This window comes from Hippopotamus amphibius, chromosome 6 (genome assembly GCF_030028045.1).
Source record: "Hippopotamus amphibius kiboko isolate mHipAmp2 chromosome 6, mHipAmp2.hap2, whole genome shotgun sequence".
NCBI classification, from domain to species: domain Eukaryota; kingdom Metazoa; phylum Chordata; class Mammalia; order Artiodactyla; family Hippopotamidae; genus Hippopotamus; species Hippopotamus amphibius.
Genome location: NC_080191.1, coordinates 50,333,326 through 50,352,970, shown reverse-complemented (window position 1 = coordinate 50,352,970; position 19,645 = coordinate 50,333,326). Strand labels below are relative to the sequence as shown.

Sequence of the window (19,645 nt, the reverse complement as noted above, 5' to 3'; positions counted from 1 at the left end):
TGAGCCAGAGGAAGGCCTTTTTCACTAATTTGAGGGAGTATGATTCTCCTCTGGTATATGAGCAATGCCCAAGGATTCTTCTGTCACACCAAACATACAAGAAATTTTTCTTCCATGTTTAGCATATTCAACTATGAGTGTAGCATAACCCCTCCAACCTTCTACAGTTAAGAAAACCTCTCAGCCTCTATTACCATCTGTTTCATAACTTACAGAAACTTCAATAGGGATCTGTACCTACATAAGAGTCACTTTCATTTGTACATGTGTATATTAATATCCTCATTCCCTCTAAAATGGAGTTGAGGTGTATTGCCATTATAAAAAGTATAAAATAATTCTGTTGAAGTAAGGTGAAAGACACTAATATCCACACATGAAAGCTAAACATTTTCTGTGCTTGAACATCAAATTTAGGTTTGAGCTTCCTGGTAGGCAAAGAGAAAAAGGAAAACACAACACTCTCATTACCATTTAAAATGAAACATGTCAGTGCTTTGAGAGAGAAATGATTTCATCATATTTAAAGTCTAAAAAGAATTGATAACAATGGACTGTATGCAAAGGGTATCGAACAACATAATAATCAATATTTTCAACAACAAAAATGTGAAAATTATAAAGCATTATTTATATTTCCAGTTCTTTTTCTGACCATTAAGAAATGATCAGGAAAAAAAGGGCAATATTAAAATGCAACTTAGAAAGTGCTATTCTTTAGGAAGAGTCAATAGAGTGAGGTATTTGCTATTCTGGAAACCTAATTTATGCAAAGTTGTTGGTAATGATCTCTTAGATGATATTTTAAATTTCCTCATCTGGCCTTGTGACAGGAGCTGGATAAAGGATAATTCTAGGCTATGATCTCTGGTGTTCACCTGGTATCCTATGTAATTAACTAGAGAAATATTCTGGTGTTTTCGACATTGGGCCAGCAGGTGGCCAAGTTAATGAAATGCTATGAAAGCTGAACTCATCTCTTGTATCTGGGGTCTATACACTTTGGAAAGAATATCAAAACAGTATGAACTGACACAACTAGAAATTCGTAGTTTCCAATAACAGTTGGGTCTTCTAAAAACTTGCTCTATTTGTGTTTGACCTACTCCCTATCCCTTTCCATCTGCCTCATTGAATAATTAAAAAAACAAAGGTTACCCCTTGTTTTCTCTCCTTCCCCAAACATAACAGTACCACCACCCAGAGGAAAGCCTTCTTGCATTCCTGTGGCCCAGCCATGATTTTTGTCTTGCCTCCTCAGCAACTTTGCTTCATAAATTATCTTCAAACTTTCCTTTTCTACCATTCTTTTCCATCAACCTTTTCCATTATCCTTTAAAACTGCTTAAGTCTTTCTCATCCTAGAGAATGTTTTCACTTGGAAGTGCATTTCTATTTCGGTACCATCCTATCTCTCACTTTCCCTTCTCAGCCTCTGGTAACAATGCTGTATACCTGCAGCCTCCACTTCCTCCTGCCCTCTGCCCTTCCAAAATGGGTTTAAGAGATTCTTGAAGGGCAGAAGCTGGGAGGGAGTAGAGGCTACTGGTATGGAGCCCAGTTTTAATACCCTCCCTTCTCTGTCAGTTCAGTAATATTTGTCACATTCTCTTCTTGAAACTTTCTCCTCCCTTGGCTTCTGTAATGTGTGGTTCTTTCCTGGTTCTTCCTCTTTCTCCTTCTAGTTTTCTAACTGTTCCTTCTCCATCCCTTTTCTGGATCCCTTTCCTCATTTTAACCTTCCTGAAAGTTCTGTCGTTAGCTCTCTTCTCTTTTTACTCTATATCCTCTCCTTTGGCAACTTCATCTACTCCTGTGGTATTAGTCACAGCCATTTGCTGACAAATCTCAAATCTATCTCCCTTTTCAGATATTTGGCCTATGAGATATCTCAACTTTATTGTCCCATAGATATCTCATACTGAACCAGTCTAAAACTCATGTTTTCCAAATCTATGCCTCCTCTTTTATTCCCTATTTAGTTGTATAAAATGGAAACATGGAAGTCATTCTAGACATTATCCTTGATCCTCATAGCCTATCAGTCACTAAATCCTAATCTCCTACTAAATAGCTATCAAATCCATTCTTTCCTTTCCATCCCTTTTGACACTTCCTTTAGTAAAGCTCTTATCATATCTTGAATAAGTTGATTAAATTGCTTTTTCTCCATCACTCCACCTACTATAGCCTGACAACTTGTGTGCTAACTTCTAAACTGACCCCTTTTCTTAATCTGTCCTCTCCAAAGTTTTCAGGATGTCTTTTCCAATATATAAATATGATCATGTTTCCTTCCTGTTTAAAATCCTTCACTGGCTTACAACACTTACAAAATAGAATCTAAATTCCTTAGCTGTTGAGTCTGCCCTTTCATGACCTTGGTCTTTCCTCCATTTTCAGTTTGATCCTTCCCCACTCCTTTCCCTGAATGTATATTCCAGAATTAGTGATATATTTAGAGTTCTCTGGGCATACTTTGTTTTAAACGGCAATACTTTTACTCACACTTCTCTGTGTCCTCCTCTGATTCCTCTAAGGTAGTAAACTTCAAATGTCACCTCCTTTGAAGCTTCAGTGAGGTTCTCCTCACTTCTTTCCCTGGCCTAGAGAAAGCTGGTCATACCTCTGTCTGTTACCTCTCTAATTCATACCTATTCCTGTGGTTGTACTTACCAAACTGAATGGTAATCACCATATGGTGAACTTCCTGATAGAGGGATTATCTATAGTTCATCTGTCTCTGGTCATCAATGACTATAGCAGAGGGCCTGGCCCAGAGGAGATGCTCACTAACATTTACTTATTTAAAATAGAGATTTGAAAATGTTTTCTTTTTTTACCAAGAGAGTAATACTTGTTGACTAAAAGGTGAATATAACATTGTATACTTATTTATCCAGGAAAAGGTGATATCATTTGTTTATTTTAATTCATTTCCACTGTTTCAATATCCTCAAATCACCTGTTAAATTCTATTGTAAATAGTTTCTCCTCTTGAACATACTGTTGGCAATTTGTCTATTGATCTTTTTTTGTTCTACCCTTTATAATGTACAAATTATATAATGTGTTAGAGTACCAAAGAGAACAGAGGAAACTGCATCAGTATATCCAGTAATAATTGCAGAGTAAGCCATACAACCAAAAGGCTTTCACTTAGGGCCACATGCTATGGATGCAATTGTTATGAAGGAAGAAAATAAGAAGTCAAATGTGCTGCTCAAAGTTATCAACTTAGCAAGATATACCCCTACTCTCTTTATTTGCACACGCTCACCCCAAGACGTTCCTATATTTACTTCATGCAGGCTCTCCAGGACTAAGGACATCTTCTTACTTGAGGTTACAATGGCCTGATAAGAATAATGAGATCTGACATTTATCAAGCTCTATACAAAGAACTGTCTCATTTCATCTGCAAAATAAACTCAAGGATTGTTTTTGGACATTTTACCCTGATGGCTCTCTAAACATGGCTGATTCCATGAAATTTTGGGTCAGTCCTATCCTTGACCCCTGAAATTCACCCCTACCCATCCTTTTTTTAATTTTCTCATCCTTATTCACTATTCGACACATGGGTTACTTGTTATAGAGATGGTACCACAGAGCTGTCTGAGTGAATGTGATCTCCCACTCTCGACCACAGCCCTCACAGGGGTGGAATGTTTCCTTCTTTCTTAACGAAAAAAAAAAAAAGGTCCTCCTTTGCAGTCTTCATCTTTCTGCACTGAAGGAGCTAGAGTGGGGGGGTGGGGGCGGGAATGTCATATTTATAATCTCCTAAACGGGAGTTTCATGTGGAGTAGACACTTTAAGCTGCAAGTTCATTTTCTCTGAGCGAGGAGCTTTATTTTAAGTTGGTAACAAGCACAAATACAGAGGCTGAGTTTCTCAGATCCAGGGAAGACTCAGACCAAATAAGAAAATGGCTCGATGCAGACTTTCCAGGGAAATGTGGAGAGCAGGGGAGTTGGGAGCAAGAGAAGTTAAAGAGGCTTGTGTTGTTCAAGGGATTTTTGGTGTTTAAGAGATTAGAGCTGTAAGAGTTCTTGGTGAGCTCAAGGTGCCAGACTGTGGACAGAGTGGGTGGGCTGCTGAACTGAAGGTGAAGGACACAGAGTTGAGATCAACGACCTATGAGGACAGGTATCAATGGGTCACACACGTGAATGCTGGAATCACCCAAGAGTATTGAAAGGAAGACTCTCAGCAGTGAGAATGAGTTTTCAGTGACAGAAGAGTCTCCTGGAAATTGCTGAATGACTGCAGCAAACTTGGGAAGAACATAGCTGGGTTGGATGATGTAAACCTCACAGGAAAGAGAAATGCATGAGGGTGGCTCATGTGATTTAAAAATAAACGATCGATTGTCGATCCTGGGTTACGAAGGTATCTAACACAAAGTTGAATTAGTCCTGGCTTTGTTACTAATGAACATTGTGGTCTTAGGCAGGTCATTTTATTTCCCCGGGTCTTTGTTTTCTCATTAGCAACATGAGAAAGGTTCCTAAAACATATAGCACAAGCTGAACTTTTATCTTAACCGTGAATTGCATTTTTATTTTATGTTACTAAGTTTTAGGATCAAAACTCTTCATCTTATTAACTGATTTTATGTACTTGTTCAACTTTCATCATCTAAGAAGGGCTAACTGATGGTAGTTTAACAAAAGCAAGTGAAAGCTAGTTATACATACTGTCTCCTTGTCCTCTGAACCACTGCTGTGAGGTAAATAACATGGCAGTGATTATCATTCCCATTTTATAAATAAAACTGAGATGAATGTATATTATTTCCCATAGTCTTTTATGCATTTATTTTTTTAAGTGACTAAATGTATTTTCTGTAACCCATAAGCCTTTGACTACCTATAAATTTCTATGTCTCTTCCGACAAACAATGGGACTCCTGAGGAAAATAATAATAACAGTAATGAAATAATAATAATAATAGTTATTATTCTTTTAATTTATGTGCCAAGACCATTGTCTGACACAGGGTAGACACATGAATTTATCAATGAATAAATGGTCATGTCTTCATTAGAAAGCAAATAAGTTACTTGGGAAACAAAGAAATGCTCCCCAAGATGTTCTTGTGTTTCAATTGCCAGGTAAGACTTTTATCTGAATCATTTAGATAATTGCCTTGAATTTTCAATTTGTTAGCCATGAAGTAACTAAAACAGAAGATCCTAAAATTGATAAATGAGGGTTTCTGATCACCAAGTTTCTGCTTGGGCCAATACTCTTCATAAAAACATTAATGCTGTATTTGGTACCACAATGCCTTAAGTTTAAGAAAGCAAAATGTCCCATGAGACTGAAGAAAATTATAATTATAATTTTTCATGTAAATTAAATTTAAAATGTTATACACATTTATAGAAGACAATTAAGCATGAAAAATAAGTAGAACTTGCACACATAAATTACACAAATATTTCTACATAAGTTTAAAATCTAATGATAGCTCTTTGGTGGATAAGACAGCTGCATCATTTTGACAAGACTATGTCTCAGCATTACTCTGATTTTCAATGACAGCTTCTCTGGAAACTGCCAGTCCTCTCCTGTTGAGATGTTGCTTCCAATCTAATATCAGAACAGCATGCACTATGAGTTGGTTTTTTCAGTGGCTGTGTTTGCTCACTAAACCACTGTGTCCTCAGCTATGGTTTCCCAGCCCTCTGTGGTCTTCCTATAGGACATGCTGAAAATATGGCTTCTCACAAATCTCTTTATGGTGACACCACTCTATCCACTGCTCAGAAAGTTATTAAAAATCCATAAAACAGTCATTGTGTATTAGTTCCATAGATCACTAGAAGAAAAAATTGTAGTGCTTGAAGAGGAATGGTATCTGCCAAGCCACATGATAGAAACATAAGATAGAAGTTGCCACCACCAGTTACCCTATGCAGGCCAGCTACTTATAAAATTTGTTCCAAAACAAATGAAGTCACAGGGTGACTGATGGTATGGCAGAAGAATCAAGAAGAGTTCGATCTTTCTCAAAATAATAAAGGTGTCTCTTTTTTTCATCTTTGTATTTCACCTTAATCCTGTGTACATAGTATCTGTTAACTAAATATTGATTAAATAACTTAGAAAATGGCTTAATAAGGCTAGTCAATATAGAAAAAACAACAAACTCAAAAGCATGGCAATCTAGAGCTATTTTTGATAAGAATATAGTGGCTTTATGTCTTTCAACAGGCTTCAGGATTACCACTTATCCAAGCACATGTAACAGTTAATACAATAATTACTGTGTATATTCAAGAAAAGTTCCTATTAAATTCAGCACTCTCTTTAAAAGATGTCAGGGAACTATATAATATAGTTTGCAAAGACCACATTGTAACATGTTTAAAATATAAAAGGTTGGAGTTTAAAGAAGTCAACTCCAAGTACCCAGGTTAGTCAGCCAGAGAATCATGTTTCTGGGTAAACAAGGTTTATTTGGATGTGAACACTTTTTTAAAATCACAAATAGGTTAACTTACGATTGTCCCTGGCTTTTCTTTTGTCCAGACACCCACTCTTGCTAGTAATGTATGTGCTCTTAGCCAAAGATGACCTCAAGTTGAACATATTAAATCTAAGTCCATGCTATTTAAACATAAAGAATCATGATTTTGAAACCTACTTATTACAGGCCAGTTATTACACTAAAGTTCTCCTGGTCCTTCAGGATAGCAAAACTGAAGGTATCTTTGACTCTTTGTCTCTCTTTTGCACATCAAATTCTCCTATAAAGTATTCCTTTGAAGTATTTTTATTCTTCCCAATTATTTTAACAGCATAGTACCTAGAATTCCGCAGACATAACCTTTCAAGACTATTTTTCTCCCTCCCCATCCAATCTATCTTTCCTACACATTTCAGTAAGAATTCACTTTCTTTTAATTATCTTTGAATCATATCAAACTCTTCTTTGACATTTCTTTCTTGAAACCAAAACTCTTTGGCTCATGCTTCAAGATTCTCTATTATTTGTCCTTCATATTGATAAACAGTCATGGAATCACAGAATATAAGACCCCACATTTGAGTTGCTGTCTTTGTTATTAGTTCCCGGCCCAAACTCTCCACTCCAGCCAAGCAGACCTGCTTATTTTATCCCGCATGGGGACATTCTTACTCCTTCTTTTATCTTTTACAAATGCCATATTGAAAAACTAATCAAAATTCCTTTTTCTCCAGCTTTTCTCTAGCTAATTACACTCACCAATATTTTCTTTCAGTGTTCCCTAAACACATATAAACTCATGTTTCTAAATGTCTATACTATAATAATTTGTTTTTACTCATTTTACATGTGTTCAAACTGTAATGCCTTTGGAGTGTAAAGAACTTAGTAACTGAGACCAAGTCTTCAAATTTCTTACAAACAGATTTTGGTATAGTAAATCTTTTATTAAAGTTGTAAATGTGCTGTGATGATTTTTCTACTTTTAAGATATTTATTTATTTATCTATAAAATGGTATAGTATGTAATGAAAAAACTTACTGTCAAGGGAATTCATAACAGGCAGAGTGACCACCAGAGTAGTAGTTTACTGGTGATGGGCTATGGGAATTTATACTTGACCCTCTTACTCACTTTTATCATATATAGTCAGATCCTGAAGACACAAAGCTGGGATGCTAAGATGAATTAAATAATCAAAATCCCACAACTTATTGATAAGGCAGATTTAAGCTAAAAGTTTTACATTTAAAAAGAAAGAAATGAAAGAAAAAACAAAGTCTTACTCTTAGAAGAAGAATAATAACAATATTAAAAAATTACCTCGAGGATGGAAGATGCCTTAGAGGACTGGGGCAGGGAGGGTGGGGGGGAATCGAGGGGGGGCGTCAAGGAAGGGAGGGAATATGGGGATATGTGTATAAAAACAGTTGATTGAACCTGGTGTACCCCCAAAAAAAATAAAATAAAATAATAATAAAAAAAAAAAAAATTACCCAACCATAAAATAAAGGAGATGTGATCTAGTGGCAGCTCACATTTTTAAAAAAAGACTTTTGGATAATAACTTATGTAAGATCTACTTGAGTTATCTATGATAATGAGAGAACTAAAAATTTAGAATATATGGGTGAAGGAACTCGTGAGATATGGCGTAAAAGAGAGAGAGTTCATTGATAATAAATATCACATGGAAGAGAAATTTGAATTTTTTGGATGATTCCCAGTAGTCAATAGAAATTTTAGGAAATCAGGTCATTAAATAGAAAAACTTACTAATAGGTGAAATTCTGCCTCTGAATTTAAGTCGTATATTCTCCAACTCTCATTAGAAATCCTAATCACAATTAGGAAACTTAGAGCCTGTGGGCAAAGATGTAATAGTGGTGTTTATGCATCTTTAATTGTTTGGCCTAAATAAACTTTCAAGACATTCTACTCCTTATATTGTGATAAAACAGAACATTTATTAAGGTGACTTGCTGTGAAATAGGTTGGACTCAAAATAAGAAAGGTATAAAAAAAGTTGCTGGTACATATATAGCAAAATATGATAGTAGATATAAAATTCTTATATGCAATTGCATTAGCTAAAATAATAGTTAATTGACATGCTTATGATTTAAGAGGATTTTACTCTGATGCCATTAGACTTTTAGAGTGTTTTATATCAAATAGAGCAAAGCTTCTAAAAAGAAAAAGATCAGATTTTGAAAAGAAGCCAAAAAAGGCCAGTCTCATATAAAGTATAAGCAAATCTCTCCCCCAAAAAGGTGCACCACAATGAAAACATAACTGTAAACAAAAGTGTACAGCAGCACCACTAAATCCCTTATCATATCAATACTCCTCTGACACTATGAGACAAAATATTAAGAGAGAAAGGTTTAAGACAAGTGAAAATGTATTCAATCCCAAAAAATAACTTTTTGAAGCTACAAACTCAAAGAATATTCTTTTCTGGATTCATCCAAAGCTTTGAATTTAATCAACTAGAATGATTTTTAAGTATTTTCTACAATTTTTTGAAATGATAAATTAGGTTTTTGATGGAGAATCTACATTTTATCAGAAGGATGGAATACAATGTCCTTGGCCGAGAGATATTCTTCACAGAAGTAGGCTATTTTTGTATTTCATGATTAGCATATTTAAAGACACATTGCAGGTGAGCAACTTGCCCAAAGTGCACTTGAGTTTTCTTAGTTGGACACAGCTCTATTGCTTCACTACCCTCCCTCTGACAGATCCTATTTCAATATTTCTTTCAGGAATTAATCCTGAAAAAATTTCTGGAGAGCCTATTGCAAGTAACTTCATGTGAACTGATCATCTTTTTATCTCAGGTAAACTGACAGTTGTCATGACAAGAGGACAAGTGTGGCACAAATGACATGTAGAAGATTGAGAAGTATGTAAAAGAATATAACAACTGAACTCTAGCTGGTTAAAACAAAACCAGAAAACACCTCCAAGCTTAAATTCAATATAAAGTAAAATAATAAAGGGATATAAAACTTTTGAAAGAATAGGATGCTCCATCTATGGTTTTAAAATCAATCAATATTAACCATAGAAATGAAGGTCTGCTAATCTAGTCACCTATTACTTTTGATGTTAACCATACTAAGCTAACTTCTAATAAAAGAAATTGTGATGATAAATTGACTAGAGAATAGCTAATTTGGAAAGGAGAGGTGAAGGTCACTGGAGGTCCCAGAATTTCTAAATTCCAAGTTGCTAATATCCAGACAATCTAGCTTCCTTCCTGAATAGTGCCCAGATGGCAGAGACAACACTGATATGTGGTCTAAGCTGCTTTTTGACAGGGAATTGTCACCAGTAGGTGACCCCATCAGTCTGAACATAGGAAAATTATGAAATGATGCAAGAAAGTGCCTGTAGGCCAGTACACTATGGGTCCCTGAGAAGCAAGAGGACAGAACTTCAGAAAAAATAAATTTTCCGTTGGAGCTTATACAAAGGACACTGTTATACATCTTTGCAGATAGAAGAAAATAAAAGCAATTTAGTTTCCACAGATATTATGCCTAATAAGAGAGGAAACAAATTCTCTTTGAGAAGAAATAAGATATCATATATAAAATGCAAGGTGAATGGAATTATTTCTTGGTAATAAAATAGACACCAAAGTTAGCTTTGATGCTATTCTATGAACACAACCTAGTCTGGAATCAACTATTATAATGCTATGGAGACATTATCCCTGCCACACAACACAAGTCAGAAGGCAGAAAGGAAACAAAGTAATCCAAACTAACACAAGGGTGGAATTTTAATATCAGCCCTTCCACAACAAAATTTGCAAACACAAGTCCAATTAATTTTCCAAAAAGATAACTCTAGTTGTCAGAAAGGACTCTTAGCAATTGTTTTTAGCAAAATGATGCAACTGGAAAACACATTGAAGGGGGAGGGGGGCCTTTTCTCCACTCCTTACCATCCCCAAAATAAAATGACATAATAAAATATAGAAAATAAAACTGACTTGTAAAAATGATGTATTACTAGGAATTTACACTCCTAATATCGATAATCAATTACCTAGCTCATTTGAGGGAGAGCTATTAAATAATCAAAAAAATCACATTCAATATACATTTTGCCATTTCCTTTTAGAGAGCTCTCTCTATTGCTTATAATTAGAGAGAGAATGAAATCAGCACATTTTTAACTTGTGCTTTCACTATGAAAAATCAAGAATCAGAAACAGGAGTCAGTAGTTAGAAGTCACAACACTGCAACAGGAAGGGTTTTTTTTTTTCCCCGCAAAATCAAAGTCTGCAATTATAATGTATAATTCTACATAATTTTTGTTTGTCCTAAAAACTCTGCTCCCTTTAAAGTTAAAGCATCAGTTTTCATTAACATAACCATATCACCACTTCAGTAAGAAACCGTCTTAATTTCTATATCAGACTTCACACCAGTAACTGAATACTGTGTAACTGTTAAAAGAACATGAAGTCATACCTATGGCCTGTATGTTAATAATTTGATATTAAGAAATATAAATGCAGCAATACCCTCAGGATTCTCTCCCAAATGCCAGCACATACATGTAAATTGTTCTAGACATTAATTCGTAACCTGGGCCTCAATTTCTCTACAAACTTGAGGGAGTTAAAAGTAGATAACTCAAAAGTCTCATTTTGTCCAACAATCAGTATAGGGTAAGATGAGAAGAATAAAGAAAACCTATACACAATAAATTATTTGAGAATTCATGTCTGTAAGACTGTATAAATCAAAGTTTTTAACCTCAGGTAAAATCTATTTCACTTTTAAAAGCTTTTTTAAACCTGATATCTACTATCATTTTATTAGTAATTTATAATTTGTCTAACTTTAAATTCTAATGAGCAAAGTTATAGTGTTAGGAAAAAACAAACAAACTAGAAACCAATATTCAAATCCAAGAGGTCATCAGTGCTATTGCTCATAAGACAAGATAATTCTTGGGGGAAGTGAGGGCATATGGACAATTTTAACATATTAAATAGGAAAAAATGATAAACTATTTAAATTATTTTCTTTTCCTTTGTATCTAAGTCACCCCAGAATTTAAAACAGAAGTTTCTGATATATCAAGGGAGATGACTGCAGTACTCCAACATTCACAGGTAAGTTATGAATGTATAAGAAGGGGGCACACCAGGACAAAGAAGCACCTACTGCTGTTTATCACAAGATAACGCTTTCAAGTCCAATTTAGGGGACAGCAGTTTGCTTTTTCGTTTTTGTTTTCCTAATTACTCACATTGGATTAGTCTATTAAGCTTGGAAAATCATAGCCAGTCACTTAAGGGTAGTCTAACACCTTGGGCAAATAAACACAAACTCAGAATATCAGGGCAAACAAATACGTAAGTCCAAAAACTACAACTGGGCACTGTTCATGGAGAGTTTGGTGTCTTTTTGGTTCCTACTACCCCCAGAAACACCATGGGACAGTTTTCCTACCCTATAATTATAGGAGAATGAGGATACAATGAAATGCCTGGGTGGGCGTGTACTGAGAAGGGTTAAGTCTGTTCCCACAATGCTAGAAATAAACAGGAACAATACCATGATTCCAAGAGCACACTGTGCAATTCCCTGGCTTTCTCAGCACTTTTCTTCCCCAAATGCAATGCCTACCTTCAGTGTGGACTGCAGAGACATAGGTCCAATTGTAACGCTTGACTATGTCAAGCATCGCCCTTGCCTGCAAAGTGTCAGAAGGGACAACCCTCAAGAAGTATTTGTACAAAGTTTTGTCACTCAGGTCGATGCTTGTGGCAGAATATGCGATCTGGGGAATGTCGAATAGCTGGAGCAGGTTCTGCACTTGAATGGCTACGGAGCTGGAGCCCGGGCCGATCACACCCGCAATGGGCTTCTTAGTCCTGCCTGGGGGGAGGGTCTGGCCGTCGGGCAGGCACCGGTTGAGCCCGTCCTTCTCATCTCGAATGGAAATCAGAGAGTCCCTGATGAACTCAATGCTCTGCTCCAGAGCCACAGAAGAGTGCCAGCAGGAATCTCGGATCTCACTGCCCAGGGTGATGTTGGGCAGGAGGACCGGGTCCGCGTTGATCTTATCCAAGGTGTGGAACATGGCCTCCACCCTCTGGATGCCATACTGCTCCCTGATCTCCCCACACTTCCTCTCGGGCACCTTCTCGGCCGGAGGCTGATGGTGGACCGAAAAGAGGGCCCCAATGATGACATCTCCGTCCATTCTGGCCACCGAGCGCTGAGAAGAGGCTTCCGCCAGCAACAGTTTCCTGCCGGGGCCTCTGGGGAGAAGGGACAGCTCCAAAAAGATAGCTGGGAAGAAAACCAGGAGGAGCCGGACCATTGTGCTGAGGGCACTGTCCACAGCCGGCCAGTCGCGTTCGCACACTGGTCCAGCCAGGCGGCTCTGCGCGCTCACAAGCGTGGACCCGACCAGGCTCGGTCCAGCTCGCCAATACCGCTCGTCCGACGACTTGGGCGTCTGCACCCCCAGCCTCCTTCCCCTCCGCCGCCTCCTCCTGGTCTTCCACGATCACCTTTACGCCCTGGCGGCGTCTCTAGGGGAATTCGAGTCCCCCTTCTTCACTGGTGCATCAAGGTAAACTGACCAAGGGTTCAAAGGGAGTCGTGGTGGCTGTGGTGAGCTGGACGCTGCCGACAAAAGAGGAAGAAAATCAAAGCTCCGTTATCACAGGACCTGTGACAAAACTCTGGGGTCAGTGCTGGTTAATAGCTGCCTGGTCCATTTCATGATATGGGCTGGAAGGACATCATAATATCTGCTGGAGGCACAGCTTGGGAGGCAGCTCTGGTCAAGACGGAAGGTGGTGCGTTCTGCCCCCGGTGTTCTCCTCCGTCCCGGGAGGCGCAGAGCCCCGCCGACCAGTCCCCGCATGCAGCTTCAAGTCTCTTCCAGGTCCCCAAATACCCTCATGCTTACTGACTTGAGGGGGAGGAGAGAAGAGGGAGAAAGGGGAGCAGGGTCTTTCGACCTTAGAGAACTTTCCGAATTTGAAAAATCAACTTTTTTCCCCAGAAGAAATTTGGAAACTCTTTCATTATGAAAGTGGAAGCGCTACTTCAAAATAAACTCGAACCAGAAGTGCACATTTTACTTTAACTTTGAGGGGTTGAAGAGACCCTAATATACTACCCAAGTAGTAAATATAAATTTGCCAGCTTGAGGAAATCCATATTAGTTACTAAGGCAACGCCTGGTAAAGTCACCGCATGTCGGATTTTGGTACATCCCGCCCCCCACCCCCCACCCCCAAGAAGTCAGCTTACTGTAGACGTTCAGGGGGAAAGGGTGCAGATAAGGTAACTTGTTTCCCGCGACCCAGGATGGAAGGAGGGAATGGAGGGGCCCCAGCACTTCCCTAAATCAGTACCTTTGGCTTTGCATAGCTGCTAGAAAGAGAACAGAGGGGAGCTATCAGGTTGCTCTCGCAGCGGCAACTTAACCCTGCCGCCTTCAGAACCCTGGACAGTGCTTGGTTAAGCTGCGGAGACATTCCCCCGCAGGGGCCGTTTGCAGACGCTTTGACCAGCGAGTTGCAAATCTTTAACCCCCACCCTCCACCCCCGCCAACCCCCGACTTCGCTCTTTCAACCCCCTCCCTGCGTTCTTTATACACACATACACACACACACACACACACACACACACACACACACACACCCCTCCTCGCTTCCCCAACACCCCCCCATCCTCATTCTCTTCGCCTTGCAGCTAGTGCTCCTGCAGGTATATTCAAACCCTACCGCTTCGGGGGCAGAGGCGCCAAATCTCAGCCGCCTGCGGGGCTGAAGTTGGCTCCCTCTCTCGTCCCTCTCCGGCTCCCTTTTTCAAGGTGAGAGTCGGACGAGAAACGAGCAAAGGAAGCTGGCGAGGAGCAACAGCACAGGAGGTGAGGCAGGCAAAAGAAGAAAGACAACCCAGGCATCCCTGCGTCCCGACGCTTCCCAGGGAAGCAGGTCTAAAAGAAATAATCGAGGATGTCTCTGGGACGAGGAGAAAAATCCTATAGATTGGGGCTGTGTCTGCCACTGTGAGTGGGTTTCCCCTCCGGGAGGTGTCTGCTCACCTGTGTCTGCTTGGAGAATTTGGACTTGAGACGTACCTGAATCCGGGTAGACAGCGCTGTGGTCCCCCGGCCAGAGCACCGCGGCCACGCTCGGTTCGCAGACGCCTCAGCTCTAATCCAGACGGTGCAAGGATGCGATCTGGGCTGTACACTAGTGCCCTCTTTCTTCAGCACTATTTTACCGCAAGGAAAAAAGAGGGGGGTGGGGGGGAGGGGGAAAAAAAAAAAAAAACAGGTCACCCAAGGCTTGTCTATTATCTCGCATTAAAATCAGTCGTTTAATGGAGAGGGGAGGGGATAAAATCTAGCGATAAGTGGAGAACATTAATTCCTTTACTACCAGAGGGTTCTTAAAGAAGCTGCCAGGTATATGAATAGTCAGATCCGGTGAAAGGAGTGGGGAACAGCTTAGGCTGCTTTGCAGTGGATTTTCCTCATATGTATATATTTCAGAGACCCAACACATTTTATCTCCCTGGAAGTAAAACCCTTACTGAGAGAAATAGAGTGAATACATGTGAAGACATCCAGAGACGCTCTTTTGGTAGGTTGCAAGGGAAAGGGGGAAGAGGCTGCATGGGGTGGGAGCAGCGGAAGGAGAGGTAGGCACATCATGAATCAAGGTAAGCCAAATGAAGAGAGGCAAACCTTGGCTGCATTTTCCAGGTCAAGAAGTAACTAAATTGAGAATGAGAGTCAGGTCACATGAAAACACTGGAGTGAAAAACACTTATCCAAATTCCTCTCAGGCTGCCATCACCCTCCCGACAGGTCTACAGTGTTGCTTCTTTCTGTGTGAAAAGTGGAAGTTAAATCACATTCCTCTGGGAACATGTTGACTGAGCAGAATGTGTCCCAGCTTCTTCAGTGGAGGAAGACAAGTAACAGTGTGCCTTTCCACTCTTGCTCAAAGCTTTCTATTTGTGTCATGTGCAGAGAAGAGAGATCAGCATATATGGCCCCTTTATACTCCCCTTGGTCATGTCAGGCTGGAAAGGACAACAAGAGGCAGTTTTAAAACCTCTTTAGCATGTTCCATAAAACAGAACAGAAAATGCCTCCAGTCAAGAACAGAAGCTCTTTCTTGTTCTGGCTCTGGTCTTTTTCCCTAGTGTTAGATTTTTTCTGGATTTTTCTTAAGTAACCTAAACAGCATAGGATTATTTTTTCTTTTCCCACAAATAATGCATGGAACCAGGTACACATCCTTTAGGCCTAAAAGATCTCAGTTCTGGAAGTAACTATATGTTCACTCAAGGAAAATAAGAGGTAAGTTTCTGTCTCACACATAGGGTAAAATGGTTCTCTGCTTGTATTGTAGGAAGATGTCAACTTTAAGAGAAAGTCACAGGTGTTCACGATATCCCATAGTATCTCACTTCCTCTATTAGCCATTTAAGCTCCATTTTAGATAATACTATTCTAGTAAGAAAGGCCCTAAACATGATTTTCTGGAATATTTCATAGATACAATGAATTTACAAAGATTTCTGTGCATATATAAACCATTAAAATATGTTTTGCATGATGAGAGAAAGCAAAGTCTCTGAAGCCCACATTACTTTACTATGTGCTCCTCAAAGATAAATATTTTTAATATATCACACTGACATAGGTTAGAAAAGATTGTGCTACTGAAGGAATAATTAAGTACTCAGATTTATTTGTTTTCAACACAATCCAAGTAAAAACTACACATTCAGGTTGGCTGAAACAAAACATTTTAAAGAGAACAACTTGTGAATCATAACAAAGAATATGCATATGTGTGAACTATATATGATAGATGTTAAGGAAATTTTTAACTTCAAATGTGTCAATTTGAAATTATCAACTAAATGTATTGATAATTATTTAAGACCAAATTTTAAAAAGCACAAAGACAAAAATAAGTCAAGAAGAAGGCACAAGAAAGTAAAAGACAAGATGATCCAAATATGTTTAATATGCAAATATGCTTAATTTCTGGAAATTAAGACTTTACCAAGGAAGACATGATGTAACATGTGGAGACATGTAAGAGAAGTCTCTATTAGTAGAACTGAAGAGAATGACTAAAACAATGAATTACATACAAATTAACAAATATAGGTCAATAGCTAATTTATTAGAGAATGTTAAAAATGTATGAGTCCAGAAGTACTGTCAGTATGAATATTTATTCAATGCCGGTAGGGTACCATCTTACATTCAGTATGTGATTTTCAGCAGGGCAAAAAATGTTAGGAGTAATTTGGTTTGGGAAATCTGTTTAATAAAAAAATATATACTGGAGATCAAGCAGAAGAATATCCGACATACTCTCTCAAGACAATGATTTAAATGTGCTGCTGTCACAATAAGGATAACAAAATGCTCATTAGCCTTAAATGGTAATAAAACAGATATTGCCCATAAACAAAACTGTGGTCAGTTTCCTTAGGAATGTGTGCACAATTCTCATTGCTCTCTACCATATAGGGCATCATAGAGGAACCGGTCTAGATAATAAACGAGCAAAAGGGTGTAAAGTTTTCCATGTGAAATCAGTTAAAAATTCATACTCTTCAAATGAGAAAGATAAGAGGTGACCAAGAACAAGGCTTAAAGAAAGAAAGATGGAGGAAGAAAGGAAGGAATAAGCCAGGTACATATTCTAAATTTGAGTGTATGCTAATGAGTATTTTAAAAAGTAAAGTTTACACAGTCATTGGAATATGGAAGTGAAGTATACGCAAGAGGTAACAAACTCATTACTTAAGAGGTAATACTAACTGAAAATAGAAATAGGATTAAAGAAGTTCTTTGTAGAAAATTGATTTGTGAATTATTGATATGCAAAGTATCACTAAGGAAATATAATGGATGTTCAAGGTAGATCTGTGTTGTGGGAGTGAATACCATGCTTTTCCATAAAATATCATGCTCTGTGGGCAATAGACTTAATCTAGTATGACATTTCTTACATTCTTATATTTAATTCATGGGTTCAGCAAGATAATTCAAGCCCCAGTGAGAATTTTCAGTTTATTTATCCAATTTGGCTGTTTACATTGCTTAAATTGAGAGGGAAATTGCCATATCTTCATTGACTTAATACTCTGATCCAAAACAATACAAACCGTAAAATAAAACCACTTCCTTTAAGAAATTCAAAACATTTTTATAAAACTTGCTTGGTTAAAAAAAGTAAACAAAATATTTTAAAAGAACTAAAATAAGCCAAATTTATAACATATATTCAGTTTCTTCATTAAACTGAGAAATTAGGCTATAACCATTTATGCAGAGATAGAATCAAAAGCATCAGCTTATATAATTTCAGTTACAACTCATCAATGGCTCTGTGGACTAATGTGGATGGACTGGAAAACACACATTTGGCCACATGCTGTTCTGCCACAACTGTCTAAACATTTATTTTAAGGTATTAAAATACAATTGAGAAGAATAAGGCAAACAATTATTTTGGAAGCACAATCAGGGCCACAATTACTGTGTGTTTTATTCCATTCTGTATCCCCAGTGTCTAAAACAATACAGACATCTGGTTTATGATAGGTGCTAAAATATTTGTTGAATAAATAAATGGATACATTCTCCCTGAATGCTAAAAATATCATCTCATTTTAATAGCTTTCTTTAAGAAGATCAAAGCCAGGCAGTTTACTGATATTTATAATTTATTCTTCATATAATGCAGAGAGAGTAATCATTTTGCAACTGTTTCTCAAATGCAAGTAATCAGCCTAATTAGTATTAACTCATTTAGAAACATATTTATACTACAAACTTTATTACACGTGAAGTATTAAAATTTGTTCCCAACATGAAGAAGCCATTTTCATTACTGTACTGCATATGTCAACCAATATCAAATAAAACAGAAATTTTATAAAGGTAAAATGAAAATCATACATAAATAGAAACTAAACCTTATCTAATGTTGTGGTTATATGATTTGAAAATAAGCATTTAAAAAGATTTTCAGAACCATCAGATGAGATGCATAAAATAGGCACATTATCCTAGTCCTAAAGATGGAAAAATTGAGCCGCCAAGAATCTGTTCCTTGCCTGAGCTTAGTTAGCAAATTAGGAGCATTGTCTCAGGACACTACCTTTATTCCAAATTCATAAGTTTAAAAAAACTGACTATATTAACTGAGCTAAATGTTACTTATCTTCATTTTTCCTTAAGCTTTGAACTGAGGCTCTCTTCTCAGAAAATGCTTAAGTAATAAAGAAAATAAATTTGAATCCCTTTCCTTTGGGCCTTGCATCTGTTGAGGGCACAAGCATTACAGGTGATTGTTCTATTTGCTTAAAATAGCCATCTTTTATAACAGTTCTAATAACGGCAGTAACCTACTTGCAGTCTCACAGTCAACTTTGAACAATTAAGCAAGAAAAGTATCTAAATTTTCAGATCCAATAAAAACCTTCATTATAAAAGGCTTTATCTTACTACAGTTTTACCAACACAACAAATTAAATTATTGTTCCTGTTTTAACAGCAATATATTGTACTCCCATCTCACTTTAACAAAAAACTGCATGGTTGCTATCCACCCAGCAGACCACCAAATATTGATCTACATAAAACACAGTGTTTATCCTTCCAATTGCATGGTTCAAAACTTATATGTCCCAGTTGTCAACAGAATAATGTCTAAATTCCTTAACCTGGCACCTAAAGTTCATTGACTGGGGAAGAGGTTCACAGAAGCAAAATATGGTAACAATTCATATCCAACCCTTCCCTTCTCTAAGTCCTAAGAGAAAGAAACTCTGGCTCAAATATGCCCAAGGGGATATCAGAATAATGAAGACATATTTAAAGACATTTTAGTTTCCTAACTAATTCTGATTTGACCCTTAGTTGAAAGCCACTGATAAAATTTCATCCCATTCTCCTACTCACACTTTTTCTAACCAAATAAGCCTTGCATTTTCCCATGCCTCAGCTCATGCCTCTTACATCACAGACACACACACACACACACACAGAAACTCGCTCACCTTTCATTTCTTTTATATTTATTTGCCCTCCTTCAAAATTTATGTCAAATTCAACTTA

At 37.7% G+C, this 19,645-nt stretch overlaps 1 protein-coding gene across 2 annotated transcripts in view; it reads right to left on the bottom strand.

Moving 5' to 3' along the window:
• The window catches only part of GRM1 (glutamate metabotropic receptor 1), a 401,573-nt gene extending 388,730 nt beyond the window's left edge, over nt 1-12,843 (bottom strand). For both annotated transcript variants that reach the window (XM_057740283.1, XM_057740284.1), the window contains exon 1: nt 12,144-12,843. In XM_057740283.1, coding sequence (XP_057596266.1) covers nt 12,144-12,843 — 700 coding nt within the window. The remainder of the gene's footprint in view (nt 1-12,143) is intronic.
• Nucleotides 12,844-19,645: the final 6,802 nt, after the last annotated feature.